The sequence below is a fragment of the Myripristis murdjan genome, chromosome 10 (assembly GCF_902150065.1).
Source record: "Myripristis murdjan chromosome 10, fMyrMur1.1, whole genome shotgun sequence".
Taxonomy (NCBI): domain Eukaryota; kingdom Metazoa; phylum Chordata; class Actinopteri; order Holocentriformes; family Holocentridae; genus Myripristis; species Myripristis murdjan.
Genome location: NC_043989.1, coordinates 23136809 through 23160265, shown reverse-complemented (window position 1 = coordinate 23160265; position 23457 = coordinate 23136809). Strand labels below are relative to the sequence as shown.

The 23457-nt window shown below is 39.5% G+C and overlaps 1 protein-coding gene across 3 annotated transcripts in view; it reads left to right on the top strand.

Moving 5' to 3' along the window:
• Positions 1 to 7307: 7307 nt before the first annotated feature.
• The window catches only part of dock2 (dedicator of cytokinesis 2), a 117221-nt gene continuing 101071 nt past the window's right edge, over positions 7308 to 23457 (top strand). The window contains exons 1-12 of one of the 3 annotated variants that reach the window (XM_030061271.1): positions 7308 to 7324; positions 13108 to 13191; positions 14897 to 14937; positions 15166 to 15221; positions 15331 to 15427; positions 15550 to 15698; positions 16045 to 16180; positions 17134 to 17291; positions 19645 to 19726; positions 19921 to 20056; positions 20888 to 20963; positions 21189 to 21265. In XM_030061271.1, coding sequence (XP_029917131.1) covers positions 15347 to 15427; positions 15550 to 15698; positions 16045 to 16180; positions 17134 to 17291; positions 19645 to 19726; positions 19921 to 20056; positions 20888 to 20963; positions 21189 to 21265 — 895 coding nt within the window. In that variant the 5' untranslated portion in view covers positions 7308 to 7324; positions 13108 to 13191; positions 14897 to 14937; positions 15166 to 15221; positions 15331 to 15346. Of the gene's footprint in view, positions 7325 to 11453; positions 11554 to 13107; positions 13192 to 14896; positions 14938 to 15165; positions 15222 to 15330; positions 15428 to 15549; positions 15699 to 16044; positions 16181 to 17133; positions 17292 to 19644; positions 19727 to 19920; positions 20057 to 20887; positions 20964 to 21188; positions 21266 to 23457 lie in introns of those variants that run through there. The other 2 variants (XM_030061270.1, XM_030061269.1) reach the window with 2 other exon arrangements.

The following is a 23457-nucleotide window of genomic DNA, read 5'->3' as shown; positions in this document are numbered from 1 at the left end:
TATACAAGCACACAAATGCACAAACACACTCAGGTCGCACAGGGACAGCAGATTGCCCTCATTACTTCAATCTTCACCCTGCCACACCTCCTTTATGTCAACATTACAGTTTCCTTATTGAATGCCTCAGCTTAAATAAATGTCTTTGTAATTAGACAAGCACACTCTCTCTCTCTCTCTCTCTCTCTCACACACACACACACACACACACACACAGACACGTGATCACATACTCACTAATCACTGAACTTATGAGGAAACTAATCAGAAACATGAGGCCAGATCTTGTCACAGTCACACTTCCCACCAATGTTTTAGATGTAACGTGAGTGAATTAAGCGTATGTGTGCAATCAGCTGCTTAGCACCTCAGATAATCCCCCCCAGCCAAGTCATGACACTTGGCCACATCCTCTTGGTAGATTCTGTTAGGCTATTTGCCGATAGCGTTTTCAGTTGACACCTCTGTCCTAGATTTGGTTTTGTTGCTTTTTGTTCCCCTCAGTCTATCTATCTATCTATTTATCTATCTATCTATCTATTAAATGTGGTACTTTATGCTCAGTGGAATTCATGTGTTTATTTTGAGATATGAAATAGAAAGATAAGAGGAGGAGAAGTCTGCATGTGAATATTGTGACTTCAAAATGTGAAATGATTGCAGTCATAGCAACAGGTAAAAAGATAAATAGCTGCCTGGTTTCATTCCCCCCAACACACACATGCACACACACGCGCACACACGCACGCACGCACGCACGCACGCACGCACGCACGCACGCACGCACGCACGCACACACACACACACACATACACACACGTTTCCTCTAATCACACTTCCTCATTCACAGGACTGATTATATGACCTCTTTGTCATTTTGTCATTGTGCAGCATTCACATTCTCACACCAGGCTCAGCACTGACTCTCAGTTCAGCTCAACGAATCTCTCAGCCATGTAAGTCTGAGCTGAAGTTGTGTCCGAGTCCATGCAAACACAGTTGAAATAAATAAATAAATAAATAATGGTCTCTGTGGGACCTGAGCTGACAGACATGCAGAGCAGGAACTTGCGCTGACTGTGAGTTTGAGTTTTGGTTAACGACCGAGGTAATCATTCCCACATGCTGTTTCTCTATTGTATCTTTTGCGCCTTTGTTCTGTTTCCTGTAAGTACAGTAAATAAAAAAAAAAATCCTGAAAAAGCAGAAATGCTCCAAAAGTTGAAGGTGACAGGAGAGAGAGAAAAAATTGCGCCTTTCTCTATATTGTGCTACATGCCACTGCTTTCAACAAGAGCACAAATGCAATATCAACAACAAAAAAAATAAAATAAAACAGCTCATCCTCCACCTACTACGTTGTAAATATGTCAAAAATACCACTGGGTGGATCTATTGACATAGAAATAGGAAGCTTTTTTTTCAATCAGAGAGGCTGAGCCAAAGCATGCTCCTGAAATCAACTTCTGTGTGAGAGAAATCCAACTATTTTGATCGCATTACATCAATTAATGTATGACATAACTGTGAATTAACATTCCTTAATTGATAATCCATTAAGCGTGAACTAATCCCATGATAGTGACTTGGTCATTTGTTAATGGTGAGCAACAGGAAGTCATGCATTACAGTCATATATCTTAATTCATGCATTAAATCACCATATCGTGCATACGTTGAGCATTACTTAAGCATATGAATTACACCTTTATTATAAAGTTTTAACCTAATAAGTACATGACGGGTTTGCCAAATGTTTGTGTATCACTTTATCAATATACATACATAGATATATATATATATATCTATGTATGTATGTATGTATGTGTATATATATATATATATATATATATATATATATTAAATTGTTGGTCTGCTGAAATGAATCAGTATCAATAAATCAGTCTGTAGTAAGAACTTAAAATGAATTATCTTGCCAGACCACACAGGTTTTGATATGCAGCTGGTTTAAAGTTCATAGGTGTTGAATGTGTTTGTAATTGTATGTGTTCAGAAGGAATATTGTCGCCACTCACCTCAGTGCTGCTGTGCCTTTTCTGTGACGCTGCCTCTGCTACTCTGCTCTGCTCCCTGAGAGACCAGAGAACCACACGCTCGCTCATTAAGTGTGTATGTGTATAGGAAAGAGAGCAAGAGAGCACTGCTGAGTTACACACACGACTCTCTCTCTCTCTCTCTTTCTCTCTCTCTCTCTCTCCCTCTCTCTCTCTCGCTCTCTCTCTTTCTGTTCCAGCCTCTCACTGTGACTATCCCTCCTCCTATTATTCTTCCCTATCTCTCCTGGGTAATTTTCTTTTTTAATCATTTTAATAGCTCTTCAGTTTTCTTTTCATGTGTTCTTCCACGCTGGACGCGCCAGCTGCCAGCCGTGATAAAGCAGAGCCTCCTAACAAAACCGCTGCCTTTGGAGACCGGGCTGTGTTACCTGAATGATCCTGAGCAACCTGTCGCATTCAGCCCTAATGAAATCACTGGTAAATAAGTCTAATCTCTAATGGTAGGGAGTGAAGGACGGCATGCGAGTTATTCATGCATGCAAACTCTAAAGTGTTTTCTCTGACATATTCCATTTTTAAAATTTTGTGTCATTTTTAAATTTTAGTGTCAAAACTCTCTTGAAGCATCCGGACACATCCACACAGCTCCGCCTCTCTTTAATCCACACAGGCTGAAGAATTTAATAACATATGGTTTGCTTAGAGCTTCATGAGTAAATAGTTTTGGGATGAATCTCTGAGAATTGGCACTGGCTGGTCTACAGTGATGTCAATGACCCAGTGGGTCAGCCGCTCCTCTAAATCTATATTTGTATTTCTGGCCCACTGCCTTTTCTTCCTCTGCCTTCCTACCTATTTTTCATGCACTTTGGCCCTGTCGGTGACTCTCTCTTTCCTTCCCCTGCATCAATCCAGCTTATAGGCTTCAGGCAAACATCCATAACTCATTATCACTCCTCTCTAGATGCCTTTTGTCAGTCTTTGTGCCGCACCTTTCCTTATCTGTATCTTCTCTGTCCGTCTCTGGCTTGGTCTCAGTTTCCATGGCCTTCGTTCATATCTTAGTTGGTTGGGGGTTTTATCTTCCTTTGTCTTCCTCTTTGTCCATTTCTCTCTCTTGGACTGTCCCTATGCCGCTTTCTGTCTCTTTCTATTTCTTTGTCTCTTGTCATTTATGGCTATATCTGTCTATTACAGTTCCATGCCCTTTCTCTCTAGCTGTCTTGTTCACTTTCTTTCTTGATTTTTATACAGTATACAAGACTACTTCTGAAGCTACCCTGTACCTCACATCTCTGCTGTCTCTTATGTACAAAAATATATATTTCTTTCAAAAAATGTCTCTTTCTTTCTTTCTTTCTTTCTTTCTTTCTTTCTTTCTTTCTTTCTTTCTTTCACTGTCAAAAAATCTCATTTTTTTTTTTTTTTGCAAAACAAATGAAAAAATGTTCCAGTGGGATGAGATAATCCCTTTTGTCTCCAATCAGTTTCACTTTTTCTGGGAACATGTATAAATATGTTGTAACAAGGCAGAAAAAGCCAGATCGGTCCACTAGGATCACAAAATGACACCTGATTCAAGAAAATCCTGCAGTAAGTTGATTAGCATCAGAAACAAATAGTTTAGTCGTAGTTTTTCAGGTGTTTTTTTTTTTTTTTTTTTATACCTTGTTTCAGGAAAGAACACGATTTTAACATTGCATATGGCACCAGTGACTTATGATGCAGATTTTTTGCAGTGCTCTTTCTTTCTCTTTCCCCCACACACCTCCAGACTCCACCCTCTTTTCTCCTTGTGAGTCACAAGAACAAGTTTCTCGTTGTGCTCCATGAGACGGCGCTGCGTGTGATAACATATCTCTTTTCTTTTCCTCTCTCTCTCGCCCTCTGTCCTTTTTTCTCTTTTTATTTATCTGTTTCTGTGTCTTTCTTCTTCTGTCACACACACAAACTGTCAATAGCTGATTATATGTAACAGCTCCATACACACATCTACTCGCTAACCTGTCAGAGCTGAACTTTCTGTCAGCGTGAAAAACACACAGGGCTCTGACAAGTTCTCTCCCCCTCACGTTTCCATAACAACAGGATTTTCATACAGTAATGCATGATGATGGTTGGATAAGGTGGGGGACACATGGTCTGCACTCCTACCTCTGACTCAAATGTATCACAGGCCACATGGCTTTGAGCTTGATGCCTGTCAAAGCTGAGACCTTTTTGTGGATTCCCTTGGCTTGGGCGTCTTTTCCCATGTTCCCATGCCAGGTAGAGTGGGGAACATTATCATATATTTAAGCTGGTATTGCGTAAAATGGCAGTTGGCAGTAGTATCCAAAATGCCATTAGCATTGTAAATATAAATTATTTCTATGGGAAGTGAAAGCACAATTCTCATTCTTGGTCACTCTTTTTGTTTTAAACAAGAAGTATCTTGATAAGATAAGATGAGTCAACTTCATGCAGAGCTGCCACGGGGTAACAAATTCCCATCTCTGCCACCCTCTTGTGGCCTTGCAGAGAAATGGCATCTGTACTGAATCACCTTGAAGCAAGTTAGGACTAAAACGTGGGGGCAAGTGAATAGAATTCATCGCACATTTAAGGAAACAACTTTCAAAAGAAAAAGCAAGATAAGATAAAGGATTTATGACAGTCTAAAAAAAACAAACAAACAAATAAACAAAAACAATGGCATGCGTCGATAAATAATAGTTTATTAGTTCTGCTCTGTAAATCATCATATAAACGAATGTAGCGTAAAAATAAATAAATAAGTAAAAAATGAAATAAATTAATAAAAAAAATGTAAAAAATCAGTAACAAGATCACATCAGCATGTGAAATAAATAAAAAATAAATAAAAGGTTCAAGAGCGGTTTTATTATTATTGAATTCTTTTCTTTGTTTATAGGCTATATACATATACAACAGTAACAAAACAAACAAAAAATATTATCTATTTATTTATTTATTTATTTATTTATGTTATTTTAGCACTTTAAAGTTGTTGGATGGCCATTTGTGAATCGTGAATATGTGTGTGTAGACTGGCTTAATACAGCCTACGTATTACTCGTTTTGACACAGTTTGACTCAACTGGCTGATAACGACCTGCGCGGAGGACGGCCTGCTGTTGGAGTGGGATATCTTTGCGCTAGAGGATCTTTGGAGTTGATAGTTGACGACAGACAGACGGCGGGCTTGATGAAAAAAAAAAAAAAAAAACACCTGCGTAAGTGTACCACAGATTATTGGTGTTAGCCATACACTTTGACCTGCTGCATTAATTCACATAACATTTTCACCAGTTCACAGTGCATTTTGTACTACAGGACATTTAATATTTTGTGGTTAATGCGAACACGGTAAACTGGTCTTATATTAGGCTAAATGCGTAATGTTAGCCTAGCTAACTCCCCCTAAATCCCTCATGGAGCGTTATTATTGTGTGAGTATCAGTCTGTGGCTGATAAGAACTATACATGGTAAATAGTCATAATGTAGAGATTATGTCTGTGTACAGTGCTGAAGTCAGGGTGAAAGATAAGTGTCGAAGTTACATGGCATTGAATAATAAATTGAGCAGGAAAGAGAATGAGCCAAGAATAAATTGTAGTTATCATTTTTGTTGTACCTAATGTTTATGTGAGCTGAAGCCCTGTCCCCTCTGTCAGTATCAGAGTAAAACCCTCATGATGTATTTTATTACCCTACACCAGCAGTCAAATGCTGATCATTTTCAGCTCTGATTGGAGAATTTGTCAATTTTGTTAGTGATAATCGCAGATATTCAACCCACAAAACAGTCAGACTTGAAGATTTGGCCGTTTTATGATATATAATATTTTTTGGATTATCTATTACCCATCCTAATCTGTTTCTGCTTCCTCCAGGAGTGATGGAAGTGTTTGAGATTAAAGATGTGTTTGGATTCCTGAGTATGATGAACACAGAAGTGTTGGCTTGTCATATTTATGCATATCAGGCAGGCATCAGTGCAGGTGGTAAAAATGGAAATCACACTTTGGACCCTTTTTCGTGCCACTCACAAACTGCCAACCTAGAATGTGCTCAGTCGTGATGCAGCCACTGTTGAGCATTAAACTGTTTTGGTTATTGTAATATGCACTTAAATGTGCGGGTGATTTTGATATTAAAAATATTTCAGCATTTCAACTTATCCTATAAATCCCAAACACGACCATAGATCTGGGCATAATGGCACATTCTGTACTCATTTGCTGTTAGTAATGGGATTGTGGTAATCAGCATTACTCTGTCTGTTGCCAAGGAAACAAAGAAGAAGGAAGTAAACTGCTGCCAGCTGTCTCCACATCCAGCCCAATGGGTCTCTTCTGCAAATGGAGAGAGGACAGAAATGGGCAAGTAAGAGTTCAGCAGGTCAAAACTAACAGGAGTGCACCAGCCTGCACGAACATGAAAGGTGATTACTGTCCTCTAGTCATCCATAAATGAACATGTCCAGTTCTTGGCCGGTAGCATAAGATTGAGGTTGTAATGTACTAAACTGTAGCCAAAAAAGCTTAAGGTAGATATTAGATCCCTATATGGAGCTTGCAGGGACAGAGAAGGAAAAAGATACTTCCTTTTATTATAATTGTGGTTCAAAGTAGAAGTCAAGACAGTAACCAAAAGGTTATGTTCAAATTCATTTATTTATATAGCCAGTCTTTGTGAGCATGTCTCAAAGGACTTGATGAATGATGAAATATAAAAACAAGGAAGCAAAACAAAGCACAAGACAAATTCTAGTCCTAGCAAGCCCACTTATCCAATATAGCCTAACCTATACACCAGCATTAGACCCTCAGTGCATCCGAGAAGAACAAAAAAAAAAAAAAAAAAAAAAAAAAATCAAACAAACCATGGGCGGGCCAAGTGAGACAGCATTTAGTAAGTCAATCAATCAATCAGTCAAGCTTTAATTTATGCAGCACAAGTCATACATCAAGTGCAGAACATAAAAAGAGCTAAGCCAAAACAAAATAAGGAACAAGAAATGACAATAAATTCAAAGTAAGAATAAAACATATTAGATAAAGGTGTGTTTTAAGTTTTCTTTTAAAAATATGCACACTCTCTGTGCCTCTCAGATCCTCTGGTGGGCTGTTTCACAGGGTATGGCCATAGTGGCTAAAAGCGGCCTTGCTGTGGGTCTTAGTCCGGACCCTAAGAACAACCAAAAGACAACTACCAGAGGACCTGAGGGATCTTCTGGGTGCATATCAGGACAAGCCTGGGGAAATCGTCGAATGGACAATAACAGCTGTAAAAGAAACAGGTGAGGTAAGAAACATAATGCTGAGAAACAAGGACATGGTTTGCTTAAGTGTCTACACAAAGAAGTTCAAAAAAGTACAAACTAATGTTGCCCATGTTTCACCATGTTTGGGGGTTTCTGTGTCTAGGGGGTATGGTAGAAGCTGGTTATCCTTGCAACAATATCCTAAAAGGGATATGTTTGTTTGAAACTTCAGATAGGAATAAAAGTATTGAAACACAGACCCCCGCACCCATACACTAACAAATTAACACCCACCTCATTGTTAGTGCTGTCATAATCTTCTAATTAATTGCACAAATTGACATCTGGGGTCCAGATGTTTCTTTGACTAAACAGAGAGCTGCTGGTTGGCACCAAGCCCTGAGTGATTGCAATTTTACATCTAAAGACAGAGAGACTGCTGTAGATGGATACATATCACTGATTCTTGAGAATTTGGATAAATCACATCCCAGTAAGAAAAATGCTATTTCTGCTGGAAATTTACAACATTTAATGAATAAAAAGAATCAAGGGCATAATCAGGGGGTCCTTTGCACATTTGTAAGGTTCTTTTATAGGTTTATTTTTAATTTGTATTAATTTAATGATTATATGTTGGCCCATGGCCTACAAAACCAGTTGTCCTCAGATAGGAGGTAATCATTTCAACTTGATTAAAACAACAAAAAGTAATAATTTCATTGAATAATATCTTTACCACATGAAAGAGTACATCATAATATGTATTAAAAACTACAAACGATGGGTTTTGAACAATATTTACTATTATTTTGTGGTTGCTGAAAATGTGTCCCAGATATTCGTCACCACCGTCAGATATATATTTAAAAAAAAATAATAAAAAAACTACAAGGTCAATTCCATTCCTGAGGAGCCCTTTTCAAACCTTCAGCTCTACTGCATGCTTCAAGACCGCTCAGGCTCCTGGAAGTTTTCTATTTCCTCTTAAATCTCTTCATATTTTTGGACACTGCTACTGTCACAACCATAAATTGTCAACACCGTCACTTCTGTATAAAAAATATTAAATTAGATTATGGAATAAATGTATACTTTTTAAGAAGAGGTCTGATGCAGGTAGCAACAGGGGGAAAACAAGCTGGCTAATGTGAACAACTCATGCTTATCATGTGAAAGAGTAGGTTTTTGTCACCACCGTCAGACGTCACCACCGTCAGGTTTTCTGTCTGACGGCGATGACTGAAGTCTGAAAAATGCTTATAACAGTGCTCAGGATTGTTATTTTTTGTACCACATAGTTAAATAAAGTTGTTAAGCAAGAAGCCATTGACTTGAGTGGTATAAATTTTGGAAATGTATGTTTTAATGAGGCGACTGTCACCACCGTCAGATAAGTGTCACCACCGTCAGAGGCAGTTATATTTGTTTTAAATGAATATGCTTACAATATGTTTCTTTGGTGCTGTTGAGTTATTAAAGTAATAGTCTCTTTAATACAAAAATATGTTTTTTCAAATTAAAAAAAAACATTACGGTGACGGTGTTGACAAAAACAAAGTAGCCTAATAACTGGAAAAATCTATTTTATGAAAAAAATGCAAAATGAGGAGGTTGCACCGGTACATTGCTGAACAGCCAAGACCTTGGCCTATAATGATATACCTTCAGATTTTGTAATTTAACACGCTTTTTTTTTTTTTTCAAAATTAAAACCTGTTTTATCCAAATTCCCAAGAATCACTGATATATTAAACTGTGTAACATCTTCCAGACCCATGGTCATGGAGTGATTTTTTTTGTGCCCAGGGAGAATGGCTTAGCAGATAATCAGTTTAGGCCTATTTGCCTCCTTAATGTAGAAGGGAACACTTTTGGCATTGTGGTGCAGAGAGCGTCAAGCTGCTTAGAAAGCAATAGCTTAATTGGCACACCACTCCAAAAGGCTGGGGTACCTGGCTCTTCTGTCTGCTTAGAGCATAATTTGACACCAAATTCAATCATCTGAGCAGGAGAAAAATGACCTTCATGTAGTATTTTTGGACCTGGCTAATGCTTTTGGCTCCATGCCATACTTTTTTTGGGAGGCATTCAATGTTTTCCGGATTCCAGCAATTATAAGGACATATTTTTCTGATAGTCAGATGTGGAGTTAACAGCGTGGCAGCATCTGATGATAGGCACCATAGCGGGGTGCCCAATTTCCCATGTCATTAAACTGCGCAGTAGGTGGGGAAAGACTGTGGGGGGTGACAGTAGCTCCCTCCATTAAGGCATACAGTATATGTCACCTAGCCCTTCATCCATAGCACCTTATACCCAAAACCTCCTGAACAAAATGATAAATGATAACCTACATTCGGCTAGGACAATCTCCATAAGTGCAACCATTACTGTTATGCCCTGGAAAACTGTGCATCTTTAAAGGTGACTTCAGGCTGCACCAGGAGGCCTGGTTAAAAAGTAATAAACCAATACAATCTTAATAAGATTAAATAAAATTAAGACAAAATTTCATAAAACAAAATTATTGAGCAGGCCCATCCCTCCACCTATGTCCTGCCCCAAACAGGCTAAAGTTTGGTGTGTTGTCTGACTTCATGGTGCCCTTGGCAGTCTGTGGTAGTGGAAGGTAGAAAAGTTTGAGGCTAATTTCCTCTTATGTTTGCAAATGACCTTGAACCCTATGGTGTCGGTGCCTATGATTTCATATTGCTAGATTAATATTTGAAATGACACTGACAGATTAAAAGACCTAACAAGAGCACACATGGCTACAGTTATGGCTCTTTGCACAAATGATGCTCATGTGCCAATTGAGAGCAAGTGAATAGAAATCAACTCTTTAGCTGACAGGAAGAAAGATAGAACATTGATTTTGACCATGAGGGAGAAAAGAATGGTAGTTGAGATTTTCTGGTCTGGCAGATTTCTGAGGGTGGGCAGAGACTGGGAAATGGCAGCAGATAATCCCACAGGAAATGGTGAGCTACTATATCCTAAGGCCACACTTAATGTGCATTCTGTGGTTGAATGCTTTCTGTTTGGCATTCCCTTCTGTTGGCTCAAAAGGGGAAACTCCAAAATACCCAAATGAAACACAGCACCCAAAAGAAGCATATATAGTTCTGTTTCGGTTAAAGAAGGGGAAGGGAGAAGTCCTCCTTTCTTATTCCTTGATTTATTCTCCACAAGACAAGGGTAGAAAATGTAACCTTCCAGCGTATCCCACAAACCAAAGCTGTAGGGCACACTGTGCCACACTCTGTCTGGCCAAGTGGTTGGCTGTGCCATATTATTGTGTGTTGCTGGCATATTGATTTTTTGTAAAGTTGTTTGCTAGTAGTATGGTTTCTGATCTACTGTATATTTATTACCAACAAGGTTGATTTGTTGGCTTGCTGGTACAATTTGGTCTTCCAGCCATGTAAGAAATAAGTGCTTTTAAAGGTGCAGTATGTAATTTTGAGAGATAAATCTTAAACTCAAAGAAGTCAAAAAATCCTATCTGGTTTATAAAATAGAAAAAAAAAAAAAAAAAAAAAAAAACTATCCTGACACTGAAAGGTTACCAGTTTACTATTGTTGTCAGGGGCTGGCAGAAGGGCCCTGGCAGGGCCCTCAGTTTCAGTTTTACTATTCAAAGAAGCATCTTCAAGGCCTATGTTTGAATTATAGTGCTTAAAAATCCTTTCTTTCTTTTGATTTGTTTTTAAAATGAGAGAGAACAGTTCAAGGAATTGTACCGTCAATATAAATATCTGTTAAAACTACATAGTGCACCTTTAATGAGAGATATAAAATGTAAAACTGGAAGGGAGGCCACTCTATTACTGACAATTGTTATGATATACCACTATGGGCATTTTTGCCAAAATTGCATGTTATCAGAAGTTTCTTTTTATCTGTAATTGAATTGAATTTACATTTAGAATTTAGTGATCTACTGAGAAGACGGCAGCTGCTGTGCTCTGTGTGCTGTGTAGGTCTCCACCCTGCGCTTCTCACCCACTTCCCCTTAGCCTCATGTGGGGAGGAAGAGAGGAGAGGCAGAAGAGGAAGACAGACAAGGGGGACGGGCTTAATGCATTCATTTCGAGGGAAAAAAATGCAGAAGTGAGAGGTAGAGCAGACACCCTGAAACAGAGAGAGAGAGAGGGGAGAGGGGAGGAGGAGTGAATCAGAAAGACAATAGAGTGTGTGTATACGAGCTAATGCCGTCATGGCTCCTTGGACAAGGACCAGTACGGAGAGGTATGGTGTAGGTAAGTCAGTCGCGCCCACCTGTGTGGATCTGTGTGCATCTATGTTTCTATGGGTGCTTGTGATTGTGTGTGTGTGTTTGTGTTTCATGGTAAACTACCCTTGCTGCAAATTCAGGGCAAGGTGGAGAGAAATAGTGATGGCCCATCACTTCCTGCTTCACAGGATGTGGGCAGGTGATGTTAACGGCCTGTTAGATCTTCAGCACGTACGCTTCAGAGCTAATGCCACCAGAGAGTTAAAGTCTGTTCTCATATTGACATTTTAACATCAATGCAACGTTTGCATTGTTGCAGTTTGCAACATTTACAGTTAATTGGGTGAGGTTTAAAATTATTGGCTCTTGCAATCTATGCCTTAAACGAGTGGGGATACGAGTTGCAATTACAAGGCCATCCACACATATGACACATTTAGACTACAAAATATTAACTATATGACAGCTTTAGATTGATTTTTGCACAAGGAACATGTAGGGGAGAGACTGTAAAAAGTGCGCCAATCCAACCTGTGTGTTGTGAAGTTTGTGTGGGATGAATATGGCTGCACCTCAGCATGCATCGCCATTTAGTATGCAAGAGTCAAACTCTCTAATTATTTCTGACAAACATCTCTCATACTGATTTTCATAACAGAGGTTCACTGGCTTGCCTGCAGGAAATACACAGATTTTTGAAAAATTAGTTGAGACAGTAATGTAAATATTTCTCATCCCCCAAGTGCTATATTTTGTAGCTCCGTCAGTGAAGTGCATGTTGCTCATGATAATAAATCAATGAATATATAAGCAATCAGGAGTGCATGAATGGTTATAATCCCTGGTGTGCTATCTATCTGTGCTGAACATTTCCTTGGTCTGTTAGACTGACAACACAGGAAGTAGAGGAGGAAGGAACTTGTGTTAGGTTTATGCTGTGAATTTAAACTACATTATGTTCAGATAAAAAATTGCAGAGACATAAATTATTTGAGAGTTTTTATGTTCGGTTTGGGAAATAAGTTTTAACTCAATTTCACAAGTTTGTTTACATGTTATTTTAGAACAGAGATGACCGATGACAGAAATGTTCGTTAGTTAATCACTTTCAAGTGGTCCAAGACACATTTCTCTACTAATAAGGTCAACTAACAATAATTTTGCTCAAGGAAATCATTTTATAGGTCTAATTTTCTAGCTGTAAGTGCTTACTCATTAAAAATGGTGATATTTCACTCTGAAACAAACATCTCATTCATAAGGAATTCATTGTTTCCCAAGCTGAATGTTTTAATTATTATGTGCATGTGAAAGCCTGTTGTTCATCTCATTCTGTCAGGATGTTAGATGCAATAGATGCATTATGTAGATAAATAAAATCAAACTTTGATGTGGGTCAAGTATTGCTTGTGATTAATTTAGAAACAAGAAGTGCTGTATGAGTAACCTTTTCTTGTAAGTTTGTTCGGGTCACTGTCAGAACTATGTTGAAGTAGTCTTAGCATATTTTTCTGTAATGGTTGTTTCCTCTGTCACCATCCCACTTAAGTCTCTGGTTATTCCTCTGTATTTCTTCTAGTAAAATGGAATTTTGTCGGCCAAGGAGAGAAACAGCTTTCCCTTGAGGTAGGAGAGACTGTGTACATCCAGGAGACCTGTGATGGTGAGTAAAACTTCTGTAATTTATAACATACTATATATCACTAAACCTAAGAATTGTACCATATTACCAAATATAACATATCACTGATGTTACAGTATGTTATGCCCATTTGAGCCTTTTCTTAAATGGTTGTTTATCAATTGAAATTTGAATTAGGACCACATATATGAAATTACTGTGGACATTATATCATCATCATCATCATCATCATTATAACCTTTATTTACTTGAGCATTGATATATTTCAGTTGAAGTTCTGGTAAATACTGTAAATGGCTTTTCTCAAGACATGTTACCACACAAAAAGTGCTTAAATACTGGTACGGCCTGTCCTCGCTGTCCTCAGCTGTGTTTAGGGTGTGTCCATAGAGCTACCATCATGGCTCAGCACACACAACATACACATCTCAAAATCCACAAGTAGAAATAACTCCCCACAGAGGAAAGAGAGACAGTCCAGGCCCTGCACATAAAGTGTCCCATGAATTCTTGCAGTCAAACTTTAAAATCTCTTGGGTTAATCTTTCAACAATATACAAACAAAATATGTGCATGAGAACTTTTTCTTTGGAGAGATGACCCACCCAGAAACAAAGTCATGAGTCACAAGGGGAGTCTTAAACAATCAGAAATACAGGGGTGGGACTCACACACTTCTTGTACAAGTATGAGTTTCAAGGGTGTTTAATGTGTGCTAAATGGGCGGTCTGTGGACTGGGCTGTTTTTGTTTACATTTCTGATTGCAGAGCGGTGCTCTGCTATTTTGATTTTCAAAGATTTGTTTTTATTCCAATATATCATTTATCACAGAGACGTTTGATGACATGAAATATGAGTATTATGGCACTATCACCTTATGTGTAGTACCTTGTTTTGAGAAAGGTCTTTTATTGACAGAAACGTCGACTGCACTGGTAATGTGTCTGGGAACTTCAAAGGAATTGATTCCCTGCACCACGAAGGAAAAGCAACAAGTTGTGTGTATGTTGCTCCCTATGAAATTCATTCAGAACCATACAAAATTTAAAGGCAAAATACCACTGCATTGTTCAGTTTTAAGTATTTTGCTAACTAATATAGTTTTCTGGAGTCATCATCAGAATAGCTCAATTAATAATTTTTGCATTTCTACATCAAATACAACAAGCACAAAATTAATCTTAAATAGCCTTTCTGTCAAAATACTTCCCCCCATGCAAGTCACTTGTATACTTCAATTACAATTTATTATTTATTATGTATTTTACATGAAAAAGAATCATGAAAAAGAACCTCTGCTATACTATGCTATACTGTACTATAATATACTACACAGTGCACCACACTTTATTGTGCTATACTAAACTATACTGTACTACTTTACTTAAGTATGCTATGCTGTGCTTTACTGTGCCGTGCTATAATATACCACACTCTACTATAGGCTGGCTGTGCATATTGAATTATATTAGACTATACTTTCCTATCATGCACTAAACAATGATATACTATAATATTTTGTACTGTACTATACTATACTATACTATATTGTGCGTTACAGTGCTTTACTTTGCTATGTTATTATATACCATACCATACCACTACCATACTAAGTCTACTTTAATATATGCCTAAAGTGTATTCTGAAAAGCCTATGTATTCTGAGAAAGAATTTGTGTTTTGGTTCAGTGTGTTATTCTGTCAATGGTGTATTTTGTCTCTCAGGATGGTACAAAGGCTATCTGGCCAGGAACAAGGCCCGAAAGGTAGGGGTGGACCCCACATGCCCTGCTTATAGACCAGACTATGGCACAGTTAATAACCATCATATTAATTTAAAACAGGGTGGCAACACCGTGTAATGCAGAAGTTTTGGATCAGTGAAGCTCAAATGAATTTACAGAGCTGGGAGATCTTTTCTGTTTTCATGGCTGGGAAGGTAGAGCTGCCACTGATCTCTTTATCTCCTGACCTCCCCTCCCACCTGTCTCTAGGGAGCATTCCCTGCCAGTTTTGTCCAGCTGAAGGAAGTCATCGTTGAAAAACGAGGGTGAGTGTGGAGAGGAATAGATAGTAGTTGTATCCATTTTTCTAACTTAGTTTCACCGTGAAGTGTGTCTGTGCCTGTGTGTGGCATATATCTGTGTGTGTGACTACAGAGATGAAGAGGTGGTGATGTCTGCAGAGATGCCCCTGGTAAAGGAGGTGACCACAACACTGAGGGAGTGGGGGACCATATGGAAGCAGCTCTTTGTGGTAAAAATAAATAAAAAGAACCTCTTTGTGTGTGTGTGTGTGTGTGTGTGTGTGTGTGTGTGCGCGCGCGTGTGTTTGAGAATGTGTCGGTGTGTGTAACACTCTTTGTCTACCTTTTCCAGCTCAATAAAGAGACACGTGTGAAGCAGGTCCAGAGGCTCATGTGGGAGCTGATAGAGTGGCGTTCGCAGCTTCTCTCTGGCACCTTGCCTAATGACGAGTTTAAAGAGCTCAAACAGAAAGTCACCTCCAAGATTGACTATGGAAACAAGTATGTCCCCTTGAAAACAAAGACAAACACACATTCTTATTATTCCTATAAGCATTATTCAGTTTTGACCTGTTTTATCCAGTTTCTTGCCTGTGGCACAACCTTGTTTGCTTCCTCGTCAGCTCCCTGTTTAGACTGAACCATAGTCTGAGAAATACAATTTTATGTTCACCTGTGATCCCTTGTAATTTATCCCCTTTATCTCCTTATTTTCTGCCCTCTCCACTGCACTTTTTTTCTCTGTCTTCTCTTCCTTTACTCTCTACACCTTGATGTCATCTTCCCTTCCTCGCTGCCTTTCTTCCCTTGCTTTCTTCCCTTCTCCCCCCTCCCCCACTTCCCCTAGGATTCTGGAGCTGGACCAGGTGGTTCGGGACATGGATGGGAACATCCTGGAGCCCGAGCGGGCCAGTGTCATCAGCCTCTTCCGGGCCCACGAGGACGCCACAGCCAAAATCAATGAACGCATCAAAGAGGAGCAGGTACTGTAGGGGAGAACATGGAAGGAGGTTTGGCAGGGCGATCAGAGGACAGAGGATGGGAGGGGGAAGGACATAAAAATAAAGCAATGCAGAAAGTGCTTGGGGAGAGAGAGAAGAACTCATAGCTGGATCTGAGAGTGGATATTAATAGCCGTGCGTTTCCTTATTGCTATTAATTGCAAGTTCCTTGTTTTGTTTTTTGTTTTGTTTTTTTCTTTACTTTGGTGACATTTTTGTCACCACTGCTGTGCTGTTTTCTGTCACACTCCCAGAGATCACTTTTCAGACTGTACTGACATCCTTACACTTTCTGTTGATGACGTTTGAGCTTCTGTGGGCGGCCCTTTTTTAAAATTATGTCCACTCAATCATGGTGGATATTGCTGCTTGTGCTTAACAAAAATAAATAAATAAAATAAAAAATTTGGCTCCTGTTATTAACATAAGTGCCTCACTACTTGTGCACCAGGGACTTAAGAACAGCAAAGCTTTAATGAACAGGTGGGTTCACAATTGTGTTAAATCAACTGGAGATACAAAAGTAGCAAAACCAGTTTATGAACTGATATAGTAAGTAATGGATTACTACGTTAACTTGCCACTGCAATCTGTTGTTTTTTCCAACCAAATCTAATGAGAATCCACTTCCTTACAAATATGCATTATTTAACAGGCTGTTCTAGCCTGTCTCCTGTGCAGTTCAATATTTATTCATTAGTGAGAATTTACTCTCAGTGATCTTTTTTTTTTTTTTAATTAAGTCATTCTCTTTTCCTTTGCAAACCCACCTTCAGAGCTGGAAACTGGCCACAGTGACTGCTACATCCCAAAGTTAACTTCTTATTTTGCCAGCCAAGTCCGTATTTAAGGAGTACGACTTTGAAATGCTAGTTTCAAGGTCAAAGTACATCCTATTACAGTTCATGTCCTAAGGCTAATGTCTTCCCCTGCAGTTCAACGTCCAGACAGACCACTCGGGGATCTCGGCCCGGATCCAGTCCTCTCCCACCCACAGCCTCTACGTCTTTGTCAGGAACTTTGTCTGTCGCATTGGAGAGGACTCCGAGCTCTTCATGTCCCTCTATGACCCCATTAAACAGACCATCATCAGGTGCAACCACTTTCTTCCTCTCTTCTATTCCTTAGTCCCAACCCTGGCCTTATACAGCTCAAACGTTTTCAGTTTTGGCTGTGTACCATTTTTCAGGTGAAGCTTATTTTAGACTAATTTCTAGAATTTGCTGTGGGTTGCTCTGGACATACACGACTAAAATGTAAAATGCTTTGAACTTGTGTTGATAAACTGATGAAAGTACAGATAATGGAAGGACTTTTGCCATATGTTTGGGGAGAACAGTAGAAATATTTGAATCACCTTTTGCCCCGGTGATGTTGTGATAAGTAAAAAGCAGGGTAAACTATAAAATGCAGTTGGTGGTCATTGCAAATAAATAAAATAAATGCAATAAATAAATAAATAAATAAATAAATGCAAATAAATAAATAAATGCAACCAGTTGAATCATCCAGTTAAATCAGTTATGTATTTCAGACAGTGTTGATAATATAAATAGTATAACAGTACAAGAAAAATGATTAAATTAACAATGCAAAATATTTCAGAAAAATAGAATAATTAAGAAAAAAGATTTTTTTTTTTTTTAAATCTATATATCCTTTTTTGTGAGAAAACCCCCTCTTCATATCGCTTACATTGGTTTGATTGTATCAACTGTCAAATTAGCAGACTGAATTCCTTCTTATAAGGATGTCAGTCTAAAAAGTTGGGTAAACTGAAATGAAAGGTAAACTGAGCATTGGTTCCCAGTAAATCTGGTAATGTTCCTTTTTCATGGCTTTTTTGGCAATGTGGGAACAATACACACCAACTCTATCTTTTTTTTCTTTGCATGTTTGCAAAGTCAACCAACAACCTAAAGGAAATGTGTTACTTTTGTAACTCCTCTCTATAGGCTTTTGTTTTTCCTTCAATTATCTTTTCACCCCCACCTCCATCCCTCTCGCTCTCTGACACACCACACACACGCTTAGGCACCCACACACTCCTCCACTCACTCATCTCTTAAAACCCTCCAATCTTCATTGTTTGTCCTCCATCGTGGCAGCCTTGCAAAATTAGAACGATAATCTGTTGAGAAATAACATTGTAGAAGCACTAATTACAGGGCAGGAGGCGCTGAGTGACAGCACTATGCGCTTCCTGACAGTCATGATGCCAAGGCCTGTCATTCACTGTCATACTCTGTGTATCTAATTCTCAGCTACTGCAGCTGGAAGTATTAAGATAGACTTGGATCAATCATTTTTTTTCTCAGTCTGTGTCCACCACACGTTGATAATCTCTCACTTTCTTACCATCCAACTTACTGTTCATTTGCGTCTCATCCTGTTTTGTCTCTTTCACTCTTATTTTGTTAGTTTGCTAGTTTGGCTCTTGCCTTCTTTTGTTTTTTCCTTCTTTCTGTCCCTCCTCCTTTAACGTGATCTGTCTATATGTGTCTTTTTTGAAAGCCTGTTTATATGACACCCTGACAGTGAGGTGTTTTGACAGTGTTATTTTAGGAAGGTGTCAGTGTTGACAGGATTTGCCACACTGTAGGTTTACAGACTGATATGTGTGTCAGGTTATCTGTCGACCTGTTTGTCTGTCTATCCACCCGTCAGCCTTTTGGACATGGCTGTATGTTTGTGAAAAGGCTGTATAGAAACATGGGGATTCCAATGGATCATATTACAAAAAGCAATCCTTGAAAGACAGTGCTTGCCATGTTTTTTACTTGTGAAATATATAGAAATAAATTGTACATTGATCAAGTGGATCTATAACTTTGTTGGGGTGCAGGAGCGTTTTTTTGACTGAAGCATATTTCAGTGGATCACATTTCATGTGAACAGTATTTTTGGCACAACACTGTGAATTATTATAAAGGTTTTAAAGTGCACTAGACCATGCATGTTGGCAGCTTCAAATGGCAGTGAGAGGAGATTGTCTGAAATATTTGAAAATAGGTTTCCCAGAAATCCTCTTAAGTGAGATGCATAAAGTCCACACAGCACACTCATATGTACCAACCTGACCGGTCTGCGATGCTTTATACCAAAAGATACCAAAGGGAGGAGAGAGAGCCAAAACATTCTTGGGTCCAGCTTTCTCTGGATGGAGCTCTGACTCACAGTTCTTTAGGAGACAGTTTGTATTTTTCACTCTTAAGTTTTGATTTATCATTTCCTGTGGGAGGAGAAGTGTTCACATCCAACACCAGAATTTCATTTGAGCAAATAGGGTGAATTTATGAGGTGTCAAATAGGGAGAATGGGACTCTGTGCAATTGCAGACCTCCTTGTTGACTAAAGCTGCTATAGCAGGTGTTTTTTTTTTTTTTTTTTTTTTTTTTTATATGAATATACTGTGCGTCTGCTAACTGTCATATCATCATGTGCAGTGAGAACTACCTGGTGCGCTGGGGCAGCAAAGGCTTCCCCAAGGAGATCGACATGCTCAACAACCTGAAGGTTGTCTTTACAGTAAGTTTCCACCAGAGGGCACTATCACACTGTTTCTCAGCATCATAAGTGTGCAAACTAGTTTTCTTTTCAGGGAGATGAGGCACTGACATGACTGGTGCACAGTACATTTACCCAGGCTCATTGTCTTGATCACTTGTTTTCTCAATCCTTCCCTGCCTCTAACTTTCCCCTTGCCTGTCTCTGTCTGTTAGGACTTGGGGAACAAAGACCTGAGCAGGGAGAAGATTTATCTGATTTGTCAGATAGTGAGGGTGGGCAGGATGGACCTGAAGGAGACCCACAGCAAAAAGTTCACTCTTGGCCTGAGGCGGCCTTTTGGGGTGGCAGGTACCTGTGGGGGGAACCAAGTCACGGTTGTTTTGTGGTTGTTGTTGAGTTGTCTTTACCACTTTAAATGTTGTACATAACTCTAGCTTTTCCTTAAAGGCCATGTTACATTAGCAGTGGAAGGCAATGTAGCTTGACAGTTATGCCAGCAATTATGGCCATTTGTAGTCCATTCTTTCATCTTAACTTGTTTTCTTTAAAGGTCGCTGTTATTTTATCTGATTTATGAGCTGCTGAATGTAATAGGTCTCATTTTTTATTACTATTTTAACCTTTATTTATCCAGGGTAAATCAGCTGAGCATGCTTTTTCCTGTGATGCCCTGCTTTCACGATCACACAGTCTCACACATTCACTCTAGGGAGCTGCCCAGTACAGCCACAGTCATCTAATCTGCCCTGCAACAGCACTGGCTGCTTTTTGCATGTTTGCAAAGTAAAATGCCATGACCAGGCCTTAGCTTTTCTGAAAGTATAGCCCTAAATACTGTACTATGATATATGGTGCACTTGTGTATTAGCAAAAGTGAGATCCTGGCAGTCATGAGGTCTGTTTCTGTTTCTCTTTACCACTGCTGCTAACATTGCCTCAAAAAGACTTCTCCATATATTTGCCTGCATTTCCTCATCACAGAAAAACAGCCAGACAAGATGCTAAGTGAAGCCTGTTTTGCATATAAGTGTTTAGAAAAATGTGTGATACAGAGCTTCAGATATATACAAAATGATCTGTGAGGCTGCCTGTGCTGATGGATGTGGCTTTACATCAGAAATTGTAGCATTCTCTCTGACACTGACATCACAGACACATTTGTCTTGCTCTTCCCGGCAGTGATGGACATCAGCGATATCATCAAAGGAAAGGTGGAGTGTGACGAGGAGAAGCAGTACTTCATTCCCTTCTGTCCGTATGTTACATTTTCTTCCTCCCCCCTCTCTCCTTCCTCTTAAAATCCTACTCCATCTCTGTAGTTACAGATTTCTATCCCCATGACAGATTATCCCAGGTAATTAAAGCAGCATTACGACAAATTTGCATGCAAGACAATTTGAGCATCTGCACAGTTTTATAGATGGAATGCATGATGGTTTGTGCGTGTTTGATGTGACTGTGTGAATATTTTTGGCTGCAGGGTGGTGGCTGAGAACGACTTCCTCCACACCTTGCTGAACAAAGTGACGACATCTCGTGGAGACAGTGGAGGCCAAGGTGCTTTTCCCACACATACAGCTGATGTTCTCTGGGCATGGCACTAATAATGCCGCTTTCTACCAAAACGTTGCAAGGCCAAAGTTCCTGGGTCTTTGGAAGAGCATTATGGGGGCACAGCCAGTACCCTGGGCTCCTGTGTGTTTGTGTTTCCACCATTAGATAAGCAAACTTAATGCAAATAAGGAGCAGGTGTCTAGTCATTCTGCATGCAACTGACAACAGCAAGACTGTAAAATGGATGTTGAAGCCATCATTATGTTCATAATTAATTGCTACTGTGCTGCTGTGATGTGGCATTTGGTTTTGAAGAGGAGATGCATGGAGGTCAAAAATAAGATTTAGAATGCTAGATAAGCAAGAGCTGAAATACACAGTAATAGAGATCACCCAAATAGAGAGGAACGGGATGTTTTTGTCTCACTTATTAGTCAAACTATCCCAATGGAACTATCTTTTAATTAATAGTGTTTGTGGTTGTTTGCTTCTCTTCTAAAAACAACAACAGTGATACAATTGTGCTGTTTGCACATCAAGTTTAACTAGTCACAGATGTCCCCATGCTGAAACTCCACTCTGACGGTCCCCAGAAACTCAGGCCCCAGGGAAAGAAAAGGAACAGGTTGCTTCAGTAGAAGTGGGTAAAGGCTTCTGGTTGTTCAAAAGAGTTTCTGTGTCCACTTCCAGCAATGGAATAAGGGCTATTGGCCCTATTACTATTGAGGGCACCCATGGGATTGCATACATTTATGGTCAGATGAAATGGTCGCCTTAGTCCCCATCCTTTCGTCTCTATGGATAAAGAGGAAATACATTATCCTGATAGACTCCAGATGCCCTTGAGCCACATGTTTTCATATTACTTACCCTTCACTTCTCCCTCACCAGCATCCCCGCTCCCTGCACACTCTACCTCATGTTTATGGCTGACTTTGACAGCTCCTGTGGGTGACACTGTCTTTTTCAGCATGTTGGAGAATGCCATCATATCGCGTGGCTTTTATCTCTCCTCTTTCTCCTGAAGGCTTGGGACATAACCTAGATATGATAGGTGCGCCCAGAGGAGTAGATAAGGAAGGAGCACCTTAAGCCACCCAGACACCTTTTCGGTTTCAGTCTCTGTCACCCTATCTCACACACACACACGCACACACAACATATTCCCTGTAGGTATGTGCGTGACCATGGAAGCTTTGGTATGTGACATAGTCTAGATTCTCTCTTCTGTTTCCCGAAAATAGCTCACTCTCTCTCTGTCCATTCCTCCCTTGTCTTTTACTTTCTTTATCAGTTGTCTGTAGGTGACCATCAGAGTTCTGCTAGGGGCATGTAACCCAGATTCTTGTAGAGTAAATCTGTGTTTTTTATAATAACTTTGTCCCTTATTCCATCCCCTTTCTTACACCCCTTTCACTAACATGACTCAGGAATATTACAGTATACAGTGTATCCTGTGTAGGAGACAGTGGGCTTGTCCTTTGAGTAGCGGCCTTATAACACTATCAAAAGCAGATGAGTACATTCTTGGTACAACATGATATGACACTGCAGCCACTAGGAGCTTATGCTGGCCTTTTATTAAAGGAACAGGAACAAGTTTTCCACTTACCCTAATGCATTCTATCCATTCGGATCTTATCTGCTCAATTTTGTGTGGTTTCCAATCTGTTGCTGTGTTCCCTGTCTCCTGGCACCCTATTACAGTGGGGCTGGATGGATATGCTTTTGTGGAGCTCAAATTGTCAGCCATCCAGCCCCATTGTTTTATGGTGCCAGGAGACAGGGAAGATTGTGGCAGACTGGACACCTCACCACATCAAACAGAAATAATCTGGATGAATAGATTCCACCAGGGAAAATGTGTTTTTTGCATTTTGTGTGGTCTTAAATGTTGCTTCTGATATGATGGAGGTGCCTTCCTGACCGAAGCTACATACAACAGTCTGTTGTTCATTTAAAATGCTGTAATGTATCCCAGAGTTTCTTCCTGCAATTGAATGGGTGGGGTTGGTCACTAACCTGAAACACAAAATGCAAAAAAAAAAAAAAAAAAAAAAAAAAAAGATATGCTCCCCCTTACCTTGAGTGCATTTGTCCATCTAGATATTTTTGTGTGTGATTTGGTCAGCTTAATCACGTGTCCCGGTATCCCATTATAATGTGGATGGATCATTGTTTTGCATTGTTTTGTG